General features: G+C 40.1%; 1 protein-coding gene across 11 annotated transcripts in view; it reads right to left on the reverse strand.

Moving 5' to 3' along the window:
* Positions 1-26,696, reverse strand: part of LOC308132467 (transducin-like enhancer protein 4) — a gene marked incomplete at its 5' end in the record, with an annotated part of 42,866 nt that extends 16,170 nt beyond the window's left edge. For 3 of the 11 annotated variants that reach the window (XM_080499568.1, XM_080499577.1, XM_080499573.1), the window contains 6 exons: positions 2,607-2,805; positions 9,829-9,891; positions 24,006-24,050; positions 24,140-24,203; positions 26,219-26,316; positions 26,652-26,696. In XM_080499568.1, coding sequence (XP_080355694.1) covers positions 2,607-2,805; positions 9,829-9,891; positions 24,006-24,050; positions 24,140-24,203; positions 26,219-26,316; positions 26,652-26,696 — 514 coding nt within the window. Of the gene's footprint in view, positions 1-2,606; positions 2,809-3,542; positions 3,618-9,828; positions 9,892-24,005; positions 24,051-24,139; positions 24,204-26,218; positions 26,317-26,651 lie in introns of those variants that run through there. The other 8 variants (XM_080499576.1, XM_080499570.1, XM_080499571.1 and 5 more) reach the window with 7 other exon arrangements.
* Between the last annotated feature and the right edge of the window lie 396 nt (positions 26,697-27,092).

Genomic DNA, 27,092 nt, shown 5'->3' on the forward strand with positions numbered 1-27,092 from the left:
AAATGAACGAGAGTACAACGTAGCTGTCAATCGTAAAGTTTTTTTTATCGTCTCAATCATAATCAACCAAATTAAATAGCAAAGGAATGAAACCAGAAATAGAAAATAATCTCGATATATGTGGTGAGTTTTCGGAGAACTGTTCTTGTAATTTAAACAACATTTAAACAAAAAAAGTTTGCGTATAGAACAAAGCAAACTTTGAACAGCTGTTGCTGTTTTGTTTAGTGTCTTTGTTTTTGTATGATTTTATTTACTGCTGCCAATATATCTGATTCATGTATGCAGGGCTTACATGAATTTTTTTTACTGACAGCGACTACTTTGCTCGCTTATACAAGTTCTCATTAGAGCATTTAGTAATCTACCTGCTAAAGAGATTACAAATGAAAAAATTGCCCATCCTTGTCAAAGCCTTTTTAATTTTGAGCCGTATCGCTTTTTTTTAATGTTTGAAAAGTAGGTGAGTCCACATTAAATTCATCAAGGTCACAAAACTTCAAAGGTTATGCACTTACATTAGTGTGAATGTTGTGTATAATTTATTTAAAAATATATATTTAAAGTGTCTGCAATAGACACAAAGGTCATCTCGCAAATTAACCGGCAGGAGAAAAAAAATGGCAGCGTCAAGTTATAGTGAAAGATGAGCAAAATGATGGTCACAAAGAATAATAAGAGTGAACCAAGAGATAGAACATGGCTTCATTGAAGCAACGGATATAATAAGAGCTGAATGTATCTTTGCTGTGAAAAAAACTGTGGATGAAAGTTTGAAACCGTGCGAGATGAAGAAGCTCCAGTCCACCAAACATCAACTGAAGTGTGACCCTAAAGAGTTTGTCTTCAGAGAAAAGAACTGATTGTTGCAGAATTTTAACAGAGAAACTGTATTTCACATATAATGTGTTATGTGATTTCTTCTTTAAAAAAATAAAAAATAAAAAAATATACAGGGTGTGGTGTGGGAGGGTTCACTTCAGTTTTAAAATGGTGGAAATTTTAACAAGGTTAAAGGCAAAAAACCTGATAAATCTCTACATTTTCAGTAGAGTTAAAGTTATTGCTAACAATATATATAATTTCAACAACTGCAGTGGGCTGGACTCCAATAACACCAAAGAGCCACATTGCCTGTGCCACCTGATAAAGTGGGCTCAGGTCCAAAATGAACATCTTTTTATGTGGCCTACTTGTTCCATTAAAGGTGATCCCCCATGGGAGGATAGAGACGGGCTCCTGATGTGGATCGCTAATTGCAATGAGGATTTACTGTCAAGATGGGCATTCCATGTGGGACCAGTCTTTTAGCTTCACTAAATGGATCAGACATGCACAGGTACAATTATTCCAACATAAACTGATTACATGGATTGGAAGCGGTACACAAACCTGTTCATGTGCTTGGAGAGGTGTAATACTGACGTCTGTCTTCATGAGCCAAAGTAGAGGCGAACCTTTTAGCCCCGTTCTCACCCATAAATCCCAGAAACCCAATTTGAAGCTGAAGTTACATTGTGAGTAATACCTCGGTTAGCAGTCAGTTAGCTTTACTGCAGCTCCAGGGCAAGGTTAACAGCTCTACTGCACAGTTAAAACCCTCACAGCCACACTGCAACACAGTAATTAAGAGCTGGCGTGTGCGCACACAAACACACACACACACATGCACACACACACACACACACACACACACGCACGCACATACACACGCACACACAGCAGTGTCTATGAACAGTAATTAAATGCTTGAGCTCAAAGTCAGCTCAGAGAAGAATTAGAGCCCATCTGTGTGCACACTTGGAAACCAGCATCCTGGCGGTTGTGTATTGCTCCCTATTAGACCGATTAAAACGGCATAATGACAAATCAATTTTTAATAGTTTGAGCGAGTGTTCATTCAAAGCACTAAACAATCAGGGACAAGCCAGTACAAATGCTGATATAATTCATGACGCTGACTGGATGTTCTGGATGTGCAAACCTGCATTGAGATAATCAACCTCTCAGAGGATTCAGACCTCCCTGCTTATATCCATGAAACATGTTTAACGCCTCCTTAAGAGTGAAATAGCTCGGTACGTGTTGCTGCATGTGGAGCTTTGTGTTACAGAGGCTGGTATAGTGGTCATCACCTCTGCCTCATAAAGAGAAATGCCCTGTATCAAACCCTGGGTGCAGGACTTAGATTTCCCATCACTTCTATTGCATATGAGCCCTGTTTCAGAAGAGATTTTAATTAAATAAAATGTAGTAATTGGATTGTTTTTTTAAATCTTCTTCTTTTATCTTTTTGTTATCTTTATATTCAATTGTGCAAATCTGAGGGTAACCCATTGAATACAAGGGAAAATAATAACTGACATAAATCTGTACGCAGAGGCAGTCATGGAGCAAATGACATAGTGTTACTGTCTTCAAGCTCCTAAACAAGCTATCAAAATTTGCTGATTATTAATGACCATTAATTAATTAATAATTAATAATGAATAATTATTATTATGTTGAGATATAGTGGTATGGAGGGTCTTTGGTACATTTCAAGGATCCATTCATAAAACTGTCTCGACAAAATGCAAATATCGTACAACTGACTTGCTGTTTACCTCTTGGATGATCACTGTTGTTCTCGTGGTGTTTCCTCTCGTCTTTCAGGGGCAGTTGGTGACTCAGGGCGGAGGACAGTGCCAGCAGGCTGGCAGTACTGGCCCCGGGGGGCAGGGGGGGCTGCAGACCTGCCGGATGGGGCGTGAGAGGGATGGGGATGGCGTGACCGTGGGACAGGTGCTGAGCCTGAAGCTGCTGCTGCTGAAATACACAAAGAAATTAGGATTCAGCACAATGGTGTGACCGAAACTGCAAGCAACTGAGCAATCAACAGTTTGCTTTTCTTTTTTTTTCAAACTGGTGTAAATACTGGTTTTAAATCCTCATACATAAATAAACAAACTGATTGACCTTCAATGAATGGATGACTTAAACCCCAAAAAGCCTTACTTGATTATCTAGATGACATATTTGGAAGCACTCGCAGCATCCTCACAGTCAAAGTGCACTTTAAGTCTTCACACCATACTTTCTTTTTCACCTTTTTCTTCAATTAATTTAGCAAGAGTAAGAAAAAAAAGAAGCCAGAGCAATGGAAATTAATTTTAGCATTGAAAATAAAATTCAAAAACAAAAGTTTTAAAAGTTTATTGTTTATTAGTTGTAATTCTCCACAATTGTTTTAGTGAACGATGGATGAGTGGGAGGGTTGAATCCGGAGGTTTTTGGGGGCAACGAGGGGCGGTGATGTGACCGCCCTTCGTTTTAATCAGTACTAAGTAATATACACTTATTATATATATTTTTTAATTAGATCCAGATCAGTTTGTTTTATGTACAGCAACACATTTTCAATACGATTGTGTAACAAGTGTCAGTTTGGTTCAGTATTAAGTTTTTATTCTGTCTTTTTAGTGAGGTGGATTTAAAGAAAAAGATTGCTGCATCGTGTGTGTGTGTGCGTAAGCGTGTGTGTGTGTGTGTGTTACACCCACCCCTATGATGGCGTTGAGCTCAGCCATGGTGACCTGCTTCGCCCTCTCCACGGCCTGCACCACCTGCTGCTGATGCTGAGAGACACCAACACAAATAATCAGGAGACGAACTGAGAAACAGCAGCAGAGACGGAGGAAGGAATCAGACATCTGGCGACGAAAGTGGTACCATGCTATCCATGGGAAGAAAAAAATAATAATAATAGAGAAATACAATGTAGTCCTGCGATAGTTTTTGTGACGTATGACAGCCAAATTGAAAAACTCAGATCATTGTGACCTTCAGCATTCTGATTCATATACAAGGTGTGTATGATGAAATAAAAAAAAAAAAATGTCATTACATGGCAAGTTCTTCTATTCTTCAAATTGTAATAGTATATAATATACAATGAAAATGCATAAAGGTACATGCATAAGCATGTATCACGTACACTGCAAAAACAAAGCTGCTACTTATAAAATAAGCGCACCATGTGCATTCATTTCCAAATTGGGTCATAATTTGTTACTAAACCCTCACAGGTGTCTCATCGGTGGTCAAAACCACACATGTGTAACACACAGGTTTGTCGTCCAGTGTATGGAAAGTCTTTTTATCAACTTGTGTTATTTTTTTTTGTATCATAAAGCAACTCGCAATGAGAAATTATTTGCTGCAACAACAGCATTAGAACATTTATATTTCAGTTGTTTTGCCCAATTCACTTTCTATTGATTCATTCTCTCTTTCTCGAAGTCAGAGGTAGTAGAAGTTGCCCAACTCTGCCAACTTCCACACACGCAAGTGCATTTCAAAAGAATTTGAATACAGTGGAAAGCCAGCTTTTTGTCATAACTCACTTCAAATAGTGAAACTTGCTGATGTTTACTTATCATAGATCGGGTAAAATATTTAATTCGAGTTCATAAGTCATGGAAATAAAAATTTAAGCATTTCTCAATATTTTCTGCAGCAGCATAGAAGAAAAGTGAAATTCTTAAAATGTCTTTTTTGAATTTAGAAATAACCGAAAATCTCAAAATAATAGAAGATTAAATTCTTTTGAGATACAACAATAATTCACTTGCGTGTTTTGTCCTCAGTCTCAATAGGAGAAGGGTGTAAAATGTTAACATGGATATGTGTGTGGAGAAGAAGGAGACAAGCCAGACATCATTGGAGAGACAGACAGCAACCAGGGCAAAGTCATACAAAGGGTACGGAGAGGGGAAGACATATCCGGGGAAAGAGCAGCAAGATTCAACCAGGAGCGCAAAACATCAAAGAAGGCCAGAGATGAAAGAGCTTATCAGGTGTGGAAATGAACCTGACCATCGTGTTCAGGTAAACCTCGCAAAAATGAGCTAAAGCTGCATGAATCACACGCACATACACACACGCACACGCACACACACACACACACACACACACACACACACACACACACACACACACACACACACACACACACACACACACGCAGGCACGCACGCACGCATAATTAATAACTTGCCCGGAGCCTCTACAGTTACACAAACACTGTTTAATGGCCGAACGCAGAAAACAAACACACACAAAAAAAGACTTACTTCTCTACCAACAGTCACAGTATTGCTACTGAACCACAAAGTGACTGTTCCGAAACAAACATTTTTTAGATTTTAGGCTATGTTTCCTCATTACTGAAGGTTCAGCTCATTTGAATCATGTCCAGTTTTTTTTTTTTGTTTTTTTTACGTTTCTACTCCATGTGGAACCAGAGTGTTATACTCAATATAGACTGTTTCTGTCCAACCAGATTCTTCTGTCAGGGTGATTTTATGATTGATTTCACATCATCACACCACCAGCAGCACTGGGGCGGTGCGCAGGCGGGACGTAAACGACATCGTTTAAAGTTAAGTATGGCAGCCACAGTTCAGCTAAAGGATCCTGAGTGTCTCCAGCATTGTATTTTCCTCCATTGATGGAGGTATATGTTATTTATACAGCGGCTCACTGGAAGTAGAAGGTAACTATCGACAAACATTATCACTGCACTTTAGGCAATTCTTCATGTATCTGTACTAGTTCTACTCTGTACATTTTAACCAAAATATCTTTATGACAAAAACTTTGAGTAATAGAAAGCTTTACTTTTAAAGTATTGATGATTTTGTATTTATTACTTACATTTGCCTCAGCTGTTCCAATTCCATGTTATTTTCTTAGCTTCTAATTTGTTCTAAATGTTGTTAATATATTAGGTTTTACTTAAAATAGTTAAGTATTCCTACTCAGTTTTACTCTCTTAATACTGAAAACTATGCTACATTTTCAATTACAGCAGTGTCTGTACTTCTACTTCAGTGAAAAATATACATACTCTGCCACCTCTGCCAATCGCGTTGAGTGCAACTATGGTTATAACAAATGGATGTGGTAAATTAATTCCACTTATATAGCGCTTTTAACAATGTGTTTACATTGTTGTTCATGCACGCACACACGAAAAGCTGCTGCTGTAAAAAAAAATTTTCATGTCATAATAAAAGATGAAAAAGCAAGGAAGAAAGTCATAACGCAAACTGTTGCAGAGTTCCACTAAAACGACAGCTGATGAAAGTGTGCACGCTGCATTTTGTTGTATCATTTGTACCCGATTTATTGTTGGAGAATCATGTTTACCGTCTGTTATACAATCAGAGGCTGCAGCTGTATCACCATGTTTGTCTCGTTGCCTCCACATGGCTGCAGGGACTTACTGAAGAGAAAGATGCTTTTGCATCAGTATAGACAACATGCACGACGACTCGCTTGTCGCGGCATTCCTGAATTTGAATGAACCTCCCACCTGTTTGTTCTGCTTGCTACACCTGTGCACCGTGCACTCCCAAAAGACCTTGCAGACGCCTGTGTAACATTTTAATAATAAAAAAAAAAAAAATATCGGAACACTGTCTTTTTTGGTTGCAGTCCTTTTGTTATGGTGAGAAGATCACTGAGAGCTTTCATTTCAGGATGTGAAAAAAAAAAAAATGTTACATACAGCTTCCAAGCAACACACAGCATTTCAGTGAAGACTGGAGCTATTAAAAAACAAAAAAAAAAAGGTTGTTAATTATCAGAATGTGAAAGGTTGTTACATTTATATGAGGAACTGATGCCAAAATGTAATTCCTCTGAGGCAAATAGCAACGATACCAAAAAATACAAGGCCACTTCATGTAATGAAAAGCCATTCCAGCACAAAGAACACGGGTGGTAAAGTCATGCATGAAAATATTTTATAATAATTTGGAATCGCCATCTGAGATCGGGGCATATCGATGATGAGCAGCACTTCCCCTTCTTAGGACAATTTCCTGTAAACGTCTGGCAAGCTGGAATTGCATTATCCAATTCCACAATGCTGCCTGATCATCATCGATGAAATATAAGCATCAAATAACGAGTTTAACTCTATGTTCTAGAGAAAGGTCAGACAGCTGTGAATGCTCAGTTTGAGCCAGGTTGGTGTGAGTGGGTGCAAGCAAAGATTATGAGACTGGTGTAAAATTACAAGCGATTGATGCTGCGTGCCGGTGGCTGAGGGATGCTGGAAGAGGTTTGGAAGGTGGGATGTGAAAGAGCACCAGGCACAGTACGTATATGATTATTAATGATATGGCTTTTTTTAAAGCCCGTGGAAAATCCAAAAACTACTTCTGTGAAGTTGCACAGTATGAAATGAAATATCAAAAAATGAAGTGGAAAAAAATACAGAGCGGATTTATGGCATTACTCTCAATGGAAGCATCTAACCAGCACCAGAGAGGTGAAAATAGCAACCATAACTTTAATGAAGATTTCCAAGACAAAAAAGTATCAGAACAAAAAACACAGTCACAAACAAAAAATATATTTTAATTATATATGCCAGTTTCATGAAGTAGTGACTTTGGGTAGTTTGTTTTCTTCTTTTGTTCCTGGATTGAATGCAAGAAGTGGTTTGAATGACTCACTGCACCACCTTGTGGTAAAAAAAAACATAACATTACATGACTAATGAGGCTGCAACTGCCTGCTTTTTTTTTTTTAACATACTCTAAATCAAGGTGTTTTTGACCAAAAATAGAACATACTGTACTAAGACTTAAAAAAAAAAGACTACAGTGACAACATAAAAACAAGGAGCAGAGACAAAGTGGAGGTATCCTGTATGTATGCAGGAGGACAAGGATCAACCAATACGCCTATAGCACCTTTCAGACAATCATATGCACCTCAACATGAGTCACAAATGATTGTCAAATATTTGCAAACATAAATGTCTTGTAAATATATATATGTGAACATGTACCCCCACATACAAGACATGCAGACATATAAACTCACGCAAGTACGCAGTGTAGTAAAACAAGTTTCAATCAAACTGGGAGACCAATAAACGTCTGAAACCGAAGGATAAAATGAGCCGGAGTCTAGACGCAGGCTGTGGTTACTAATGGGTTCACTACAGAGCCAGAACGGGGTTTTATTCAGTTGTGGGAATTAATACAATTTCACTCTTGATTCTGTTCTGACAGTGATTCTCACATGTCCACTACTTAAGTCAGCAGGACATCCTTGAGGTCTCTGGCTGCCCGGTACTCAATGTGTTTGTCTGATCGAGATGTTTGTGTTTAGGTACGACAACTGATACCGATCATTACGGTTAGCATCCAATCAAGGACGAGAGCTGTGAACCGAGGTACAGAAAACCTGCAGCGAAAACAGCTGGCACTTCAGCAATTGAAAAGACGTGTCGCCGTGAGAGAGCAAATCATACATGATTGTGAGTTATTGTGGGGAAGATATGTTCAGTTATTTAAAGATCAAGGACGTTCGGAGCTCTTTCAACCATAAACAACAACCCCTATATAGTCCAGTAAAGGAGATGTAAAATATACAAAAGTACTTCTAAAACATAAAGAGATATAAAAATATTAGACTATGTGGAAGTAAAATACCTCAAATATTTAGACTAATATACTAAATAGGCGAGTTATGATGTAGGTAGAATGAACTAGAAGCAGGTGAGTATGAGGAAAGAGCAGTACTGAAGGAGTCCTCTGATCATCTGGTCGTGTGTGATCGTGTGCGACATTCAGTGATAGTTAATATGCAGCTAATATTGATGTGTGATTTAATCGTACTTACACCGGCAGGTGACATGGTTCATAACATATCTGTGAACTGAGATTCATAATATGATTAATGATAAAAAACAAACAAAAAAAAACACAGCCTTGAAAGAAAATTCCCCAAGAAGAGACAATGTCAGAAACGGACAGAAATGAGAGCAAAAAAAACAAAGAGCCTTTGCAAAACATATGCAGACACAGTCGATGTGATTTGCCGCACAATAATAATATGAATGTGTTCTTATTTACACGCAGCAGACGAGGCTGTGCATCAAAACAAAGCGGCTTCCTCTCCCTGCCTCCCCTCTCTGCGGGCCTCAGGGCTGTGTAGCGGCTCTGCAGTCTAATGCCATTATTCCTAATCCACCCTAAACCCTCCTAATCCATGGCTAATCTGGAGGAGAGCTTTTGGAGTCCACACTCACTCCTTCCTGCTGTTCCCACCCCTCAACACACACACATACACACCGTCAACTCCTCAGAGGGAGGATTTATCAGCTAAACACACACACACACACACACACACACACACACACACACACACACACACACACACACACACACACACACACACACACACACACACACACACACACACACACACACACACACACACACACGCACGCACACACACACACACCTAAGGATTTGGTAACAAACACTGCATAAAACACACCTCTCACACCTACTACTGTATGTGCATGCAATCGTAATGTGTTTTAAGAAAAAGTATTTTCTTTCTCACACACACACACACACACACACACACACACACACACACACACACACACACACACACACACACACACACACACACACACACACACACACACACACACACACACACACACACACACACACACACACACACACACACACACACACACAGCCGCTGGCTCCCGCATATGTTAGTGGGAGACATTTGATAAGTTCAGAGCATATCTGCCTATCCTGAGCCGTGAGGATTAGCCCAGGATAATCTGTGTGTGTCTGCGCCTCTGTGTGTAAATGTGTGTGTGTGTGTGTTCATATTCGTTTCTTTTTCATTACAATCCACCACACACTTCTCCTATGTATTCTGTCTTCTCTCTCTTTCTCCCCATTTTTCTCACCCACTTCCTTCTTAACTCACAGTGACAGGCATTTTTTGGAGTCTTACCTCTTGAGAGAGGAAAGGGATGACTTGGGCACAGATGGCGTTCAGCCGCTTGACGATCTCCGCCTGCAAGACACAGAGGTGGGTGCAGAGAGCACAATCATCTTCACACTCAGAAGCGGACAAGAAGGCGTTGTCCTACTCAACCCAACCTTCAATTGCAGACATCGGCACAGTTTGTGTTAGAGGAGCAGTTCACAGTATCTTCAGGCACAAAGCAGTGCAACCATTTCCAATCAAACAACATCCACACACTCGTTGGTGAAACATGATGGACACATTCATAATGTTTGGATTCCTCAAAGGTTCTTCAAAATAATGCTTATTTAATGGAGCAGAGCATGCAAAGCTGGTGTGGGAACAGGATAATGACCAACGATCAATATAGAAACAATTATCTTTCATAAAGGAAGGACAAATATTAAAAAAATTAGAAACCACAGATCATTAAACCAGGGATGATAAAGAGGCTCTTCCAGACAAACAACTTGACCAGGGCAAACAGTACAGACAAACTGTGAATGATATACATACACTGTATATATACACACAGAGTAACTAAGGCAAAGCTGACAGCGATCATGGATAATCAGGGGAGGAGAGGGAGCACAGAGGAGGACCAGAGAGAAGTGCAATGACACATTGACCAGACATGGACTTAAACTGGAAACTAAAACCAGCACAAACTCAAACAAAGGAACCATGGCTGACTACCAAGCATGACAACTCAAGTCACAATACTGAAAACCCAAGAACCAGGACCGGTCCAAAACAAAGTCTCCAAGAATCCTAAAAGTTTAACACAAACTCTGCATGTATGCAGCTGCTACAGGATGATATTGAAGAACATGTGCACACAATCACAAGAACAATCAAACATTTCACTAATATGGCTGAATGTGAACAAAATGTTTGCATTTGCAGATAAAACTCCTCAAAGCTGAACAATTGAAACCACACATCCTGATGTGGTGGAAAATTATATGAAGAGTCAGGTAAAGCACCATTTTTATTATTGTTCTTAAAAAAGGCCTTTGCATTTAGAGAAACTTACGTCAAACACTGTTCAATGAAAATACAAGAAAATAATGTGAAGTCGCTAGGAAGTAATATACCAATACCCTTTGGTTTTTCTTTGGTTTGATCTCTGGGCAGTATATAAGCACAATGTCCATAAACGATATTCACTAACTCCACCATGAAAATATGATAATAGCGGCAGGTCCATTTCAGTGTGAAGGTGAAACTTAAGGTGTGTGTGGTGGGGGGGGGGGGATCATCAGTGGACATCATGCATGGGCAAAAAGAATTACCAACTGATGCAGAGGGCAGGGGCGATTTGACAGTTCCCACTTCCCACAGTGTAAAGTAAAAATCGATCGGGACTGGATTATATATAAAGCCTTATTTTGCATCATAATTCTCTTCTCCTGTGAAGCTGAGGAAAAGTCAACCATTGCACTAAATTCTACCGATGGGATGAAAAAAGTTCAGCTCATGACATCTGAAGATCACATCTAAACGTCCCACCAGCAGCAGCCTGAAATACAACAGTAAATATTCATTCGTTTCCTCGAAGAACAGGAGATGAAGACGAGAGGAACGCGAGAGGTCGGGAGAGGTACTCGCCCTGCTTACTCAGGTAAAGTACAGATAACTATCCCCAAAAGAGCAGATGATTCAGCCTGCATGGACAGTTTTGAACTGTTAAAACACGGGGTGTTGTGGAGTAATCGCTGTAACCCCCGCCCCCCCCCCTCCCTCCCTCGAGACCATGCCCCCCCTGCTGAAATAAAATCTGAGGAAACACTGAAAGGTCTCTGATACCTCATTATGGAGTGATGGATAACTGGTCAAATAACAGCTACAAAGATTTTGTCATGACCACAAAACACAATTAATTTGAAATTACCAATAAAATCACGCACACACGCAGACACACACAAACATCTGTGCAGTTAAACTCCTTCTGTTGGTTGCTTGTGGTGTCGGTGATCCGTGTTAACTTATTATTAATCAAAGCTGCATCCTGTTAACATTCAGCCTCGTTCAGTGTCACTTGTGCTTGAGATGCCAAAGACTCACCGTGCACCCTGCAGTCTAATCCATTCACCACAGAATAATGGGGCGGCCATTAGAAACACTCTTTCCCACCAGCAGAGAACAATGTGGCTGTTTATGCAAATAGAGCTGATAGGAAACTGGCAATTCTATGCAAATATACTGGTGTGTTAAAATGGGGTTTGCATCAATTCAGTATTACCTCTGTCATAACTGTCAGGCTCATAATGAGCAGGTTGCACAGTTGCATAGTTATGTAAAATATGTAATTATTATGCCAGTCCATTAGAATAGACTTTATGTATCCGTTTCTTCCACTTCGCTTCTTCTGATAACTTATTTCTATGCTGCCAACTCCCATGCATGAACAGTGGAAGCTGGAGATCGGTCATATGTCTCACAGTAAGTACGCAATAAAAAACATTATTAGAGGCTTATTAGAGGCTTTTACTTCAAGTAAATCAGGTAGGCAAAGTCCTTACATAAAGAACTGCAAATGTTATGCCAGTTACACTAATCGGAATCGCGTCACACACAAAGAGTCACCAGCTCAAAAGTGTATCCTGAAGTGCCCTTGAGCAAGACACTGAACCAACGATTACAAATAGTTGCTGAGGACTTTGCACCGCAGTCAGAATCCTGAGTATATGGATGAATGCATGAACGCTGCAAAACACTGGATAAGCGGTTCGTCTTTCTTTTTCTCGAGTACATTAACATTGCACAAAGCTATATGAGGGTGTCTTTTATTAAAATACTTTTATTTCACTCTGTGATTGAGCAGTAAGTGTATTCCTCTTCATGGCATGATCAGGATGGTGTGTGTTATTATATTAGCCCCTGAAGCGGTCTTCAATTTTTTTTTTTTTTTTTTTTTTTTGCTGAAGGCCGGGATAATGAACAGCTCTGCTTTCACCTCAAAGTTGTTTTATTTTATTTCTATTTTTTTTAATCATCTTTGCGGCTGTTGTCTTCACAACCAGCCAGCCACTGGGTTGAGTCAGAATTTATTGGACTTTGCTCATCTCCCTCTAGAGCCACACAAATCCTTCAAACACCCCAAAACTTCATACAGAGTCGTGCTCTCAAAGACTTGTAAACATACAATGATGTGGAGACCACCTGGATTACTGACGTGAGCACAACCAAAGTAGTTTCAGCTGTACATATAAGAAAAATTAAGAGCAGTTAGGGCAGGGGTGTCAAACATACGGTTCATACGGTCCATTTCAGTGTGCGATGACCTGGCAGAATGTAAATATTACAAAGAAAAAACTAACAGAACCGCTCTTTCTTATGTTATGGCTGACATAACATAACCCTGATGACCAGATGTTTACTGCATTTTTGGACAAAACTATCAAAAAAGAACTTATTAGAATCAAATTGAGGTTTTAAAGCATTTTACTGTGGTTTGCACCAGGAGGCATGCATAAAAAATGGTATAATATTGAAATTGCACTTGTTTTTCCTCTCTTTTCTCACAAAGAGAAGCCTCTGGAGACGTGCAGGCCGACCCACACAAGACCTAAATGAGGTATGTGCGGCTGTTGAACTAAAAGTGAGTTCGACACATCTGAGTTACAGTCTATACTTACTCCACAATGCAAACATGCCACCTACACTCTTCTTTTCCCATTTCCTTACAAGAGTTAAACACTGGAGTTTCTCATGAAGTCTGACCTGGTCTAACCTTTTTTTTATCTTGTTCTTGCAAACCCAAGAAACCAAACTAATTTCTCTGCTCCTGTGGAGTATGAATCCACCTTTACAAATAAAGTGAAGATCAAAAATGAACTTCTGAAAAGTATACCAAAGACAATATTATCCTTTTGAAAATGTGCTGTCATCACAGTTAGACCCTGACCCGGATGAAGCAGGTGCGGCTAATGGATAACTTGATTTGGCAAACTATTGAAATCACAATAGGTTTTTTTTTTTTTTTGTGGGGGGGGTTCAATTCTGGAACTTCAATGTTTTAAATATTATTAACAGACTCGAAACTCGTGTACCACTGAGACCAGTGGTACCACTCATCTTTCAGAAAGGTTATTTTACTGCAGCACACGCTGAACATCAATCAACATCAGCCTAATGGATGATTTGTAAATAGAAACCCCGGATCTGGCCCTCGTGAGAATATGGAGTTGCACAGTAGACAGACGAGCACTCCAGCAGGCAACAGAAAGAAGAAAAAAAAGGAGCGCAATTTCTGTCGATTTAATCAGCCGAATTGAATAGTCGCCCATTGAAAAAGCCTTGACTGACTGAGATAAGTCCTTCAAGTCCAACACGAAGGAGCTACATCTCTAACCTCGTCGAGCACTTGTTTCGTGTGTAACCTTGGCAGAGGTGAACTTTGCTCTGGCATCACAGGAACAGAAGCTCCCTGAGGCAACCACAAGCAAACCCACAGCAGCACACTGATATAAATCCATCAGGCTATAGTGAAGGCAACACTGCGGCAGGATGGCACACATAGACACTACCGCATGTGCACACACACACACACATCCACAAGCTTATAGACACCTCCACACTGCAACTTCTCAGTATTCATCTGATGCCGTGACTGAACCCAAGGGTTGGCTTTTAAAGATTATACCTCTCTCTCACACACACACACACACACACACACACACACACACACACACACACACACACACACACACACACACACACACACACACACACACACACACACACACACACACACACACACACACACACACACACACACACACACACACACACACACACACACACACACAGGAAATTGCCTGATCCAACGTCCCAATGGGAGTGCTACAAGTACAACTCGCATCCAAACACAGAAAAAAGACGCACATACTAATCGCCGCATAGGAAGAACAGCACCTTCTTTATTTGTAACACCGAGTATGTGCGACGACATAACGGGCTTCATTTTCTTTTTGAATTAACTGGCAACGGTACACAATAACACCAGCTGAAGGGAGATATATACAGCAGCTGCAGGCAGTCATTTTCAAGCATTTACCAATGTATAGTATATAGTGAGTTTGGGTTAACAAAAAATAAGAAATTGAGTTCTGTGATTTTAGTGATCGACTTAATTACAGGTAGATATTTGCGGTTAAGTCGTTGGACCGATATTGTATTGTTTGGGTTGCATTGTTTTCCCTTTTTGTGCTCGGTATATTAATTGTTCCATGGCAATGGCCTGAATATTGCCTTGTCAAATGATTCCACATGGGATGAGCAGCAGAGCTAAATATGTGGGTTGCATCCCATGAAACAATTAACTGAATGTTCCCTGCCAATGCCAAAATATGAGGCTTTTTTATTTTGCTACTGACTCCTGGATTTAATGATTGAAGTAAAGTTCCCACTTTGGTGATCAGTTAAGGTCATAATTCACCCAGTTACTGTGGGGTGGTGGGGAATTTTATTTTGTAGAGAGGCGGGGTTTCCGAGCAGAAGTAGTTTTGTTGTTACACCGTGTGTGCGTTCCATTGGAGTGACGAGAGGAAAAAAATTAGAGAAAAGAAAAGCATTTCTGAGAAGTGTGTTCGAATGGAAAATCAAGTTTGGAGTTCCTTGCTGAACACGTCGCCTCCGACTCCTGTTCATCGGCTCTACACCATCACAATTTTATTTTGGACCAATTTATCAAAGTATTTAGGTTGGACTTATTTATTGAAGTGTATCTATCGCTTATTGTATTTTATTTATTTATTGTTTTCAAAAGATTGAGTGCAGTACAACAATTTTGTTTTTACTGCTACATTACAAGATATTTTTATATATTTTACAGGAGAGTCTTTTTTTAAACATATTCAATAAATGCTGTTCCAAATTCAAAGACATAATCGTGTAAATAATCATGATTTCAATATTGCCCCAAATTTTTGTAATTCAGATTTTTTTTCCATAACCAAGCAGCTCTAACTAAGACTATTGGAGTCGTTTAATAACCCCAGGGGGGAATTATTTGCGATCAAGGTGATCACATATTCTGTGCAAAGACCGATAAAACAAATAATTCAAGCCAATAAAATAGCTAGATCTTCCAATAAACAGCATTAAGTCAATAGAAGCTGCTCAGAAAAAAATAAACATTTGGCAAAGGCAAAGGAAATTTGGCAAAAAATTAAAGTTGTTCTGATGGATGGACCTGACAGCTATAATCACAATGCCCTGTCAGGAAAAGGCTTAAAACTGTTTTTTGATTTCTTTTGTAGTCTCTGGGGTTCATGATGCACTTAACTGAAAAATAAGAATTCACTCCGGTCAATGGATGACATAGTATACAGTCACAATAGAGGTGGGATTTTGAAAAAATGTTTTGTGCACACAACACAATAAATATAAACTTAATATTCACATTTTAGACAGTGAAGTTTACAGATACTCAATATGTGCTTTTAGAAATTACTTAAACATAAAGCCAGCAAATATACTGCCTCACTGCCTCATTTAATAATTCATGTGCGCAATGGTATAATTACAATTTAGAGGCTGACAAGTTAAGGGAACCTCACACAAGGTTACAAAAATAAAGCCAGATTTAATATGTTCAAATTAAATGCAGGTTTAAGTGAAATTGGGGTTTTCGTAGCAATATAAATTTGTTAATTCTAAATATTTATTGATCTATAAAAAATGTGACCATAAATGTCTGATTTCACCACCCGGAGTATGAGGATGAAGGGAATTGTGGCTTTGCAAAGATTTTTTACTTGATTTGAATAAATGTTGCCAAAAAATATGCATCAAAAGGCTTTAACCCTGGAAAGAAAACAGTTTTCAGGCATCAGCAGTCATCTCCACATGTTTTACTCCAGAGGATCAATATTGGTTCATTAGTCACTGACAAATGATTCACAAACCACAACATTCTTCGATAAACAGGTGTAGCCATGTTTTATAGTGAAGTGCTCTCAATTTCGCTTATGACGCTTTTTATAAATGCTTCTAAATGCAGCACTTCAGAGTCCATGAATAAAGTATTTTTGTAAGACGCAGGATACCTGAGCGTCAACTATCAGCAGAGTTCGGGAGGCATTTAGTCTCAAGTAGACGGGGGATTCAAGGGAGGGTTGCACTCCAGTTTACCTGCGATTAGCGCAGCGCTGAAGCCACACACAAACATCCACACTCGCGCGACCTAAAACACTGACATTTTATATTCATGGTTTATCCTGGGTAGACGCCTTGAGCATACATGCCCTTTTTCAGTTTTGTTCTTTTTCACATTGCGACACACCAGGGAGCTCCCCTGCACATATTAGCCTCTGAGATACTCCACTGACGCTGTTGGTTGGTTCACCTTTAAGTGTCTTGCTCAAGGGTACCTTAGAGTTAAGTGTTGAGGGAAGAATGAGGCCTTGCCTAATATTTTTTATTTTTTATTTTTTTTACAGCTGGGAAATGATTTGGTGTTCTTCCATGAAGCGAACAACAGCCTTCTCTCTGCAGTCAAAGAGATGAATGAACAAAAGAGCTGCATGTTCGCTTAAGGAGACAGTGACTGGATGAAAGAGCACTACAGTGTTGGGGATTATCAAATGCTGGCACAAACTGTCAACTTCAGCACGCCCTATCCAGCTCTATAAGGTGACGCGCCATTTGTAAGTTCAAATGGAATCAGTATTATTTGGGCCGCTTCAGTTAATAGCAATGCTCTGAACATCGCCTAATGAGCAGCAACTGTAAAATGGATTTGGCGAGTTACTACATACAACTGAACAACCTGATTTGATTTTTCCGGTTTAATCTTCACCTATTCCGTTATATCCCTAAATTATCATCCTGCATGTATTTGGTGTACTTGACCATTCACTGTAATTCATCTACCTTATAGCACTGAAGAGCATGTGATGCACCAGCCAGTGCCCTACACGGAGTCATTTTAGTGAATAAAGACAGTTTGCATCGCCGCTTTATGCAGACGACATCCATTTGGCTCCATCGCATGGAAATGTGGCTCAACACGTCCATGGATGGATGGATGGATGGATGGACGTCCATCGAGTGAATTACCACCAGATTATCTTTAATACAAATTCAAGCTGCCCGTATTTGCCGATAACTCTATTTTTCAATAAACACAAATTAATAAAAACTAAACAGTTATTGGTTTTACTTATTCTGAAAAAATATTTAATGCAGATGATGTAGTTGGCAGCATAATTTATTCATCGCTATTAAGTAGGTTTAGAAAAACATAATATGGGATAAGAATTGCAGGCTTATCAAATATATCTTTACGTGATTTACTGATGTAATTATTTCTGGGAATCTTTATGAACTAGACGAATAGAAGAATTATCTATATTAAAAATGCAATCAATAATACTAACAAGCATTGTACTTAAATTGTGTTTTTATTTGAAAAAGGCATAAAAAAAAGAAGATTTGGAGTGTTTTCATTGCAACACTTTTAAAGTGAGAATGTACCCCTAAAGTTCGATCAGGTATTACGATGCAGATGGACACTCGTGTTTTGGTTTTGAAGAGCCGAGCACAAGACGCTGAGAATGAAATGGAAATAAAAGCATTGGAGCAGAAATGGAAATCGAGCCACTTTTCCATAAGGCAACACAACCAATTACAGGTGACATTTTACATCAATGGAAAACCGCCGTGACTGTGGAACAAAGAGCAGGGATGTCAGACAGTTTGGCCAACATGTCTGGTCACACTGAAAATACCAAAGTCACAAAGCTTTGGAAAAAAAAAAAAAAAGGTGTCTTTTTTCCCTTCTTTTTGTCCTTGCAGTTTGTGCACGGCCAATAGATTTCGTTCGTACAACGATGGGGACTCTTTTTGGACCCGGACCTGACAGGGACTAAATCATTAAAAAAAAAAATGACTGACCAGAGAGTGAGGACTCAAACCGGGTCAATCCATGGAGCTTATTGCTAGATTAGAAGACTGTGGTTACAAAAAAGCAGCAGCCACCCAGGAGGGCGGTCCACGTGCACCGAGTTTCTTTTTAACCCTGAACATGAGGTGCAGAAAAACTGTCCGGATAGTTACAAAGATCTAGCAGTGTAACATCAAAACAGGGCCAAAACTGTCTGATCTGATCTGAGAAAGGTCATTTTACGAGTAAAAAGAGGATATCTGTAAAAACTGCTCCTGAACATGTTTTTTTATTTCACTTAAGGAAACCTACATGCCATGCATTACCTTGTTTATATCATGGCAACAAGCTAACAACACCCGTATTACAGATGTACCATCAAATACATTGTCCAAAAGGAAAATAACAATAAAAACGAACGCAAGAAAGAGCTCAAATACTCCCACTTTAGCTCCTAACAGCCAGAAATTAGATCAGGCGGGAGCCCTGGAGTCAGATTGGGTCAGATAGAAGATCAAATGTCCGCCTCCCCTGTGGAGCTTTGTAAGCACCACATCAGCACCACTTTTCACCACCAGCTAATACGCCTAATGGACCCCACTGTATAAAGGCTATATTCCCCTGTGACAGTATATGTGTGAGAGTGGGTGTGTAAAAGACACGGGGAGGGACAGTAAGAAACAACAAACGGCTTAGTACGGACAGGCTACAAAGAGCCCAGGCTGCCAAACGAAAGCTTAATGTAAAGATTCAGTGTGGTATTAATGCTCTTACGTCCTCCAGGCAGGATTAGTAATGATTATATACACTGTTTTAAGGGGCTTTAAACCAGACTATCTTCAGCCTTGGTAATGCTGCACGTTTGAAGCAATGAATTTGGTGGGACTTTCCTGCATGGTGTCAAATCCTCTGCTGGTAATTTCCCCATCCATTCCTAAACTAACCCAGCTGACATCAGAGGAAAAACGATGTACACTTTGGATAAACCTTCCCATTGCATTGAACACATTGAATTACATCTCATACTTACTTGTGGGAATATGAAACAGAGGTTTAAGGTGTTATGTCACATGAGATTCCTGAAATTTATATTGATTAATTTACATTATACAAGTTTGTAAAGAAAGATTTAAAAAAATCTTTTTAAATAGCCCAGTACATAAAAAACGAAGTCTTTTGTAGAGTTTGGTGAAGTTGTATTTTCATTTTATTTGAAAATACGATTAGAAAATCTATTTGATTTCACGTACAACCAGGTTCTCCCTAATCTATGTATAAAAACATGGAGCCTAGCTCCAAGCAAACATGTACAAACATTGAGTATCATAAAGACGGTGTTTACATTGCTGCTGATTCTGTTAGTCCATGTTCACACTTGGCATGAGGGGTTCGTTTCAAACCAATAATGGAACAATTGCTGTGTTAGTACCCTCCATATGTGGAAATATGAATGCTGCTATTCACACCCTGGTACACAGCAAACACGCTGACTGAGTCCACATGAAAAGGTTGTGAACAAACTCCGATGATTGAGATTAAAGTCTGAAGACAACGCAAAGCAAACCGGCGCACAGCAGTGTTACTGAGAGACGTGAAGTAATTCAGCTTTCAATAGTGCACACATTTTATACATTTGGAGGACAGATGAACTATTTCTCTCACCTTTTTTGGGGGGGATTACAACTGGTTAGTGTTTTTTAAAAACTGAATATATCAACTGGTGGATAATGGTCCACTTTATTTCTCAGTGTGTTCCAATGTTTTAAGAACTGCCTGAATAGATTTGTGTAATGTTGTATAAACCTTTAGTTTTAATGAAATGATGAACCACAGAACCACAATCATCCCCCCAAAAAATCCATTCTTTTCATAGGAGATACCGACTGCCTATGTTTTCCTTTGTTCCGCTGTGACGTCACAGTATTGGTTTGGATACGGGAATTGATTGAAGATGAGTTTTGTTTTTGTTTTGTTTTTCCCCTTCGATGCACACTGACACTTCAGTCAGAGGATGATGTGACCATACATGTAGATAGTCCCAAGACACAAACATAGAACATGATCTACTCTGAAATCAACGGACTATGTTTTCAAGTTGCTGTCAAGCACCTTGCACAGCAGCCATAACATCCATCCCGGCATGAGTTTGTTTATGTCGTTTGGTCTGATATGAGAAATAAGAAAGGAGCTGGAGCTGAATCCAGACCTTTGACTTTTTCTTAAACCAGGTAGGGAACGAGCACTGACACCAAAATTAACACGGGTTTTGATGACGTATTGAGTAATTTAACGTAACCATAGGATTCAATGTTCCATTTTTATGAGTGAGTGAAAGTGGACTTCTGCTGTTTTGGAATTGTATCAGTTTTCTGTTGCTTCTGTCTTGTAAGAGTCTCACCATTCATTTAGCGTTTTCTTTTCAAAGAGAAGTCAAACTAAAACAGTAATCGCTAATGCATGTAAACAAAGGTTGGACCATAAAATCTAAAGAAATAATTACAGAATGAAACCTGATTCACTGCATTGTATTGGCTCCACTGTGACTGTACTATTGCTTTAACAGCATTCTCTGTACGTCCAAATCCAAATATTAAAGTACCTGATAAAATAAAGAGTACGTGACCAACATTGTCAAAATGAAACAAATGGCTCCCTACGCGCAGCAGTGAAATGAGCTGTCAGACCTCATTGAAATCACCGCCAGTCTTCACTATCAAAACGTCTTATTACTTCCTCCTTTCACCGCTTTCCCCCACCCGACACCTTCCCTTTTCCCCACATCCTCCACTTGCTTTATTTCTCTTTCAGCCTCGCTAATTTGCAATTGATTAGCTGTCCTCCAGCTCAGTCCCAGTCCCCCCCCCTCCGCCTCAGACCCCGCTTACTCGTCCACACCCCCCCCCCCCCCCCTCTACCCCCCACCCCCTCCCCGGCCTGTCCTCTCCCTCCGTCTACGAGTCAATTTCTCTTTAACGAGCGTTGGTACATTTCACTCCCCGGGCAGCAGAGCCCTTCTGTGTAAATAAAACAGAGAGCAGAGCCAAAAATCAATGGGCCTATTACCCTCAGAAAATGCTAAACAAGCAATATTAGCGACTCGCTTGGTAGTGGAGGCCGACTGCCTTAATGGCCCCCGCCTGCACCTCTCCACACAGCCTCAACAGCTTCACCCCTCCCTCTCCTCAATCTCGGCATCCACTCAACCGGCCGCATGCTTTGCATCATCAGATCGAAAGCCAAAAGATAGAAAATGCACATTAACGCAAAGGCACGCCAGTGGTAGAGTCATTTGCTCCCAAAACTCACACACAAATAAAATATGAACACACACACACACGCACACATAATAGAATACACACACAGGCAGAGTGTGCACACAAAGAGTTCTGGCAGAAATTAGGGATTCACTCTCCTGGCAGAAATCATCAGGCACCACACAGAGCTACAAGCAACATTTTACCCCTCTTTATTTAGTCTGACTTGCCCATGTAAACACAACGTGCACACACACACACACACACAAATACACATGCGCAGCAGGGAATGAAGACTTAGAGCACACTCACATGCAATTTTTCATCAGACAAGCATGATTAGTCTTCCAATAGCTGTACGTGTGAAACATTCACATACAAACATGCAGACAGAAACCAACAAAAACCACCACACCCAAGAAAATGTCTACAACACGCCCACACACATATGCTCACAAAAACGCACAAAAACCGAACCCAAAACGAAATAAACAGCAACAGAGTGCCAATAAATACACTCACGCAATCAAATACAAATACATACAATCGCACACAAGTGTAAACATGTACAGTATGTACAGGTTGGCACACACACACACACACACACACACACACACACACACACACACACACACACACACACACACACACACACACACACACACACACACACACACACACACACACACACACACACACACACACACACACACACACACACACACACACACACACAATATAAATCCAGAAAAACACAAGCACACACAGCAAGACAAAGTCCAATCATTTATCACCTTCCCCCTTCCACACACACACACACACACACACACACACACACACACACACACACACACACACACACACACACACACACACACACACACACACACACACACACACACACACATACATACACACACACACACACACACACACGCCGAGGCTGGCGGGGAATGAATGTGTGTAGCTGGTTAGCTGTGGTTCATTTATCCTGGCAGCTGATGTGTGGTTAACACAGACATTTATGCTAATGACCTCCCGTGTTTAAAAAAAGGCAGCAATAATGTAAAGGCTCGTTAAAGGCCAAATCCTCGCTCGCTCCAGTCATTTTTCAGCCCATTTTCTTGTTCAATTAAACTGATGAAATTATTATTCACATGTGAAACGGCCATTCAACCTCACGAGGCAACCGGGCACTCTAAAATAGAACGGATGAACGATGGGATCACATTGTTAAGCAAGCCTTTTTTTTCAACCCATGTAAATATAGCAGATTATTAAATACATTTCAGACATTTCAAACAAAGTATGGGCTCATTTTTCAGCCGCATATTGGGATTTTTGGTAAACGGTAAAATTTACACTATTCTGAAGATGTTGAAAAATACAGTTTGCCACACATCTTAATGTAAAAGTAAAAGTATCAATAGATCTTTTTGTATCGAAACAAAAATCTTTATACTGATAGTCATTTTGTTTGTGTTGGACAAAGTAAAGAGGATGTAGTTTACTAATTTTATTTATCATGTTTATTTTAATTACATTTTATCTCCTGTTTTGATTATTTTTGTAAAAGTGTAATAATCTTTAGGGAAATCAGAAGTGTGCCTCTGCAGGTAACTGGATGACTGATGAAAAAACAAGGATATCAGGAAGGAAATACTTTCAACACAAAAAAAGCTAAATATTAATATGAGGGGACAAAAACAATTCAAACTTTTTGCGAAACCTAGAGAAAAAGTGCAATTTGCAGCTTCTAATGACATATTGGTCTTGGAGAAACGCTCAAAAAGATGTGACTCAAAATTCAAAATCTCAAAAAGTTGAGAAGAAGTTCAGCTTTTTCTTTGATAATTACTGTGATATATTTCCAAAAATGTCCCAGCTTTCCTGAGCTTTGGCTGCTGTAACATCCAAGAAGTCAACAGCATCTACGATTTTAATGCGTATGTTAATCTCATTTGCACATGTGCTTCATTTTGACACAGTTTGGTATGAGCATAAAACTTTCTTACCTGCTTGTGCATCTCGATGTTCAGTCCGTATGACATTTCGTAATACTGTGAAAGGAATAAAAGCCAGATCAGAGTGGGGTCAATCGCACAGCTCTTCCCTATTCCTCCCTGTTTGTGCAGGCAAATGGACTCACCATCACATAGTGTCTCTGCATCTCTGTTTTCTCGCTGGCCAGTTTCTCACATTCCAGTTTCAGGCTGCAAGGCAGAGGCGAAACGAGCACGATCAAAAACAAATGTGCACTGCAATCACACTTTGAATATTTGATTTATCCTGGTCCATTCAAAGAAACTCAGGATGACACTTGCAGAGTCTATCCCACCTATAATTTTTAATGGGACTTTCTGAAAAAGAGTGCAGTGAAAGAATAAGAAATGAATAATAAAGTTGTGTGGATCGTGCCGGTCCCCCCTGCAGACACAGGCACTTACTCAGCAGGTGCAGCGCAGTAATTAATGGATCAATGGACGACCACACAAACCTCATCATACATTCTTACAGGGGAGGCATAAACTGCACCATCAACAAAAAAGCAACCTTATATAATGAGGATCCATTTTACACAAAAGCCAGAGTCTATTAAATGTTGTGTGTAACAGGAAGTCTTGTCTGTGTCTCTATGTGAAGCTTTTGTGCATCTTTTAAATAAAATCATCACGTATATGACAAATCTTTATAGGCACATTCCACAAAGCCAGATATTTCAACGTAATGGAATATAATTGTGAGAATTAGATAACAAAAAAAAAAAAAAATGTAATCCATTCTTTCTTTTGTGGAAATAGGAGGCTGGGTTTGAGATTGAGAATGAGTAATTTTTTGGAGTGTATCAATTTAAAGAGCCATTATTCTCAGCCAGCAGACTGATAATGCTGTTAGACGTCTAAAATGATATTACGTATGACAAGAAATTGAATTAAAGACAAACATTTGGATAAAGGAAAGGTTGAACGATTCATGTTCAACATGAAAAACAAGTAAAACATCCTTTTAAAGAAAATATCCCAGAATACAACTTTTCATGGACCGATGAGGTTTTTTTTTAAGCATATCTGACCTGCCCTTACTACCCACCCCCCCCCACCCCCACCCTGTCACCTTTTTTTTTAAGCAAATCAGCACCTCCCTCCTTGTTTGGGTTTCAGTGATGTGAGGCAGTTTGATGTGGGCGGCTGCAGCATTAAGGATGCAGCACACTCTCCTTGGCTCAACCTGTTCAGCTCTGGGATTGGCCACCAAACTGGACGTCTGCTTCATCTCACCAGGTGATTGGGTAATAATTACAGGGTGGCCAGAAGTCAGCGATTATTATGCATTGGTATCGTGCTTTTGGTTCTGCCCTCAGCAATGTATTTCACACTTCATCATGTTGGGTGGAAAAGTATTTCACACCACTTGCACTTGCGGAGAGAGACGCGCATACCAAGGTCGATGAGGTTTACCTGTGGCTGGTCACCAAGTGATAGATGGACCTGAGACAAAGGTGGACTGCTGGTGTATTAGCGTCATTGACTAGTATCAAAAGAGGGCTATTTCACACCACCTCCTGAGGAATATTTAGGCCAAAGTGGAAATGTTTCCTGTTTCACTCCAAACATACCCAAAAATCAACTTCTGTAGGCCTACTGTGTTTCATGGCATTGCATCATGCATTTGCCTAATATTTTGGTCATACTTTATGACTCACGGATGACTGTTGCACCGCAGAATCACACAGATCAACCTGTTTTTAAAATGTAAGCTTCGTGCGAGTTTCATATGGACATTGTGGATGAAGGCAAATGAAAAATTCCATTATTGGCCTTTCTTGGATCATTTTCTCTATCAAACACTGGTCTGGACTATAAATGGAAAAAAAAAAAAAAAAAAGATCAATTGCAACTTCCTCTAGCCCAAGGTGACTTTTACAGTGTCTCGCTATGCTTGATCAAGTGTCTACAACCCCTTTTTTTAACCCACAGAAATGTAAAACAAACCAGAAGTGCAATTCATTCAACGATGCAAAACAGAATATTTTGGCCACTTCTTATGCAATAGTTAACCTTTGCATTTATTCCTCAAATTAGTACATTTATCTGCAGCTCTAACAGACCCTGGTGAACTCACCGGTCAGCCCTACATCCATCTTCAAAGCGTCATAAGAAGCATCATAAGTCTCCTCTCTTTTGGCACGTGAGCTGCCATTTCCATTCGCACCTTCCTCGAGTCTCACCTGTGATACTGGGCTTGCAGGAACTGAAACTCCTCCTTGATCCGGTCGCAGGACTCGGTGACCGTGAACTTGAACGGCTGTCCCGGCTGGTGGGGGACCTCGACCCAAAGCCATGCAGCGTGCGTGGGGAAGAGAGGAAGAACTGAGCCACCAAAGTTCAGGGTCACGACACACACTGGCAGGACTGTCGCTGACAAAAGGGCCTCTGTGAGACGGATGGCCCCCTTTGGTTTCACTCGGTCTCCTCACACGTTAGCCCACGCACAGTCACAGACACACGGATACACAGCTGCAGCAGTTTAACAATGAGCGCAATTGTGCGTACGAGCGCGCAGTGGCACGGAAACTTGATCTAAAGCGATTACGCATCAAGCGCGCGGTTGTTAATCTGCTCTGTTTTTGACATACTGCCGTTTGAAAGCTTTGTACTTACCGGATGCCGTGCCGGGGGGTACATCTTGCTCAGATCCCGAATCATTAAAAATGTATTGTAAAGTTCATCCAAGTGAACACGAAAACAAAACGACTTGAACCGATCAGTCCCCGCGCGTAAAAAGGTCAGTCAGTGGCTGATCTGCGGTCTGCGCGCACCTTCCGCGAAGAGTGGAAACATCCTCGTACCTCGTTTGGTGGGAAAAAAAAAATAATAATAATAATTCAAAAGTCCATTCAGGTAATAAGCACAGAAGTTGTCTCCGTCTTGTCCAAAAATCTCCAGCGCCTTTTTAAAAAAAATATTTTTGGTATTTTTTGGTCTTCTGTGCGCGCAAAGCTAAATGTTCACCGTCGGAACTCACAAACCAATCTTCTATTTTCTCTGATTTCCCACAGAGAGAATCAACTTTTGCCTCATCGTGACCCTGCTCGTCCACGG

Source organism: Blennius ocellaris, assembly GCF_963422515.1.
Source record: "Blennius ocellaris genome assembly, chromosome: 7".
Lineage (NCBI taxonomy): Eukaryota > Metazoa > Chordata > Actinopteri > Blenniiformes > Blenniidae > Blennius > Blennius ocellaris.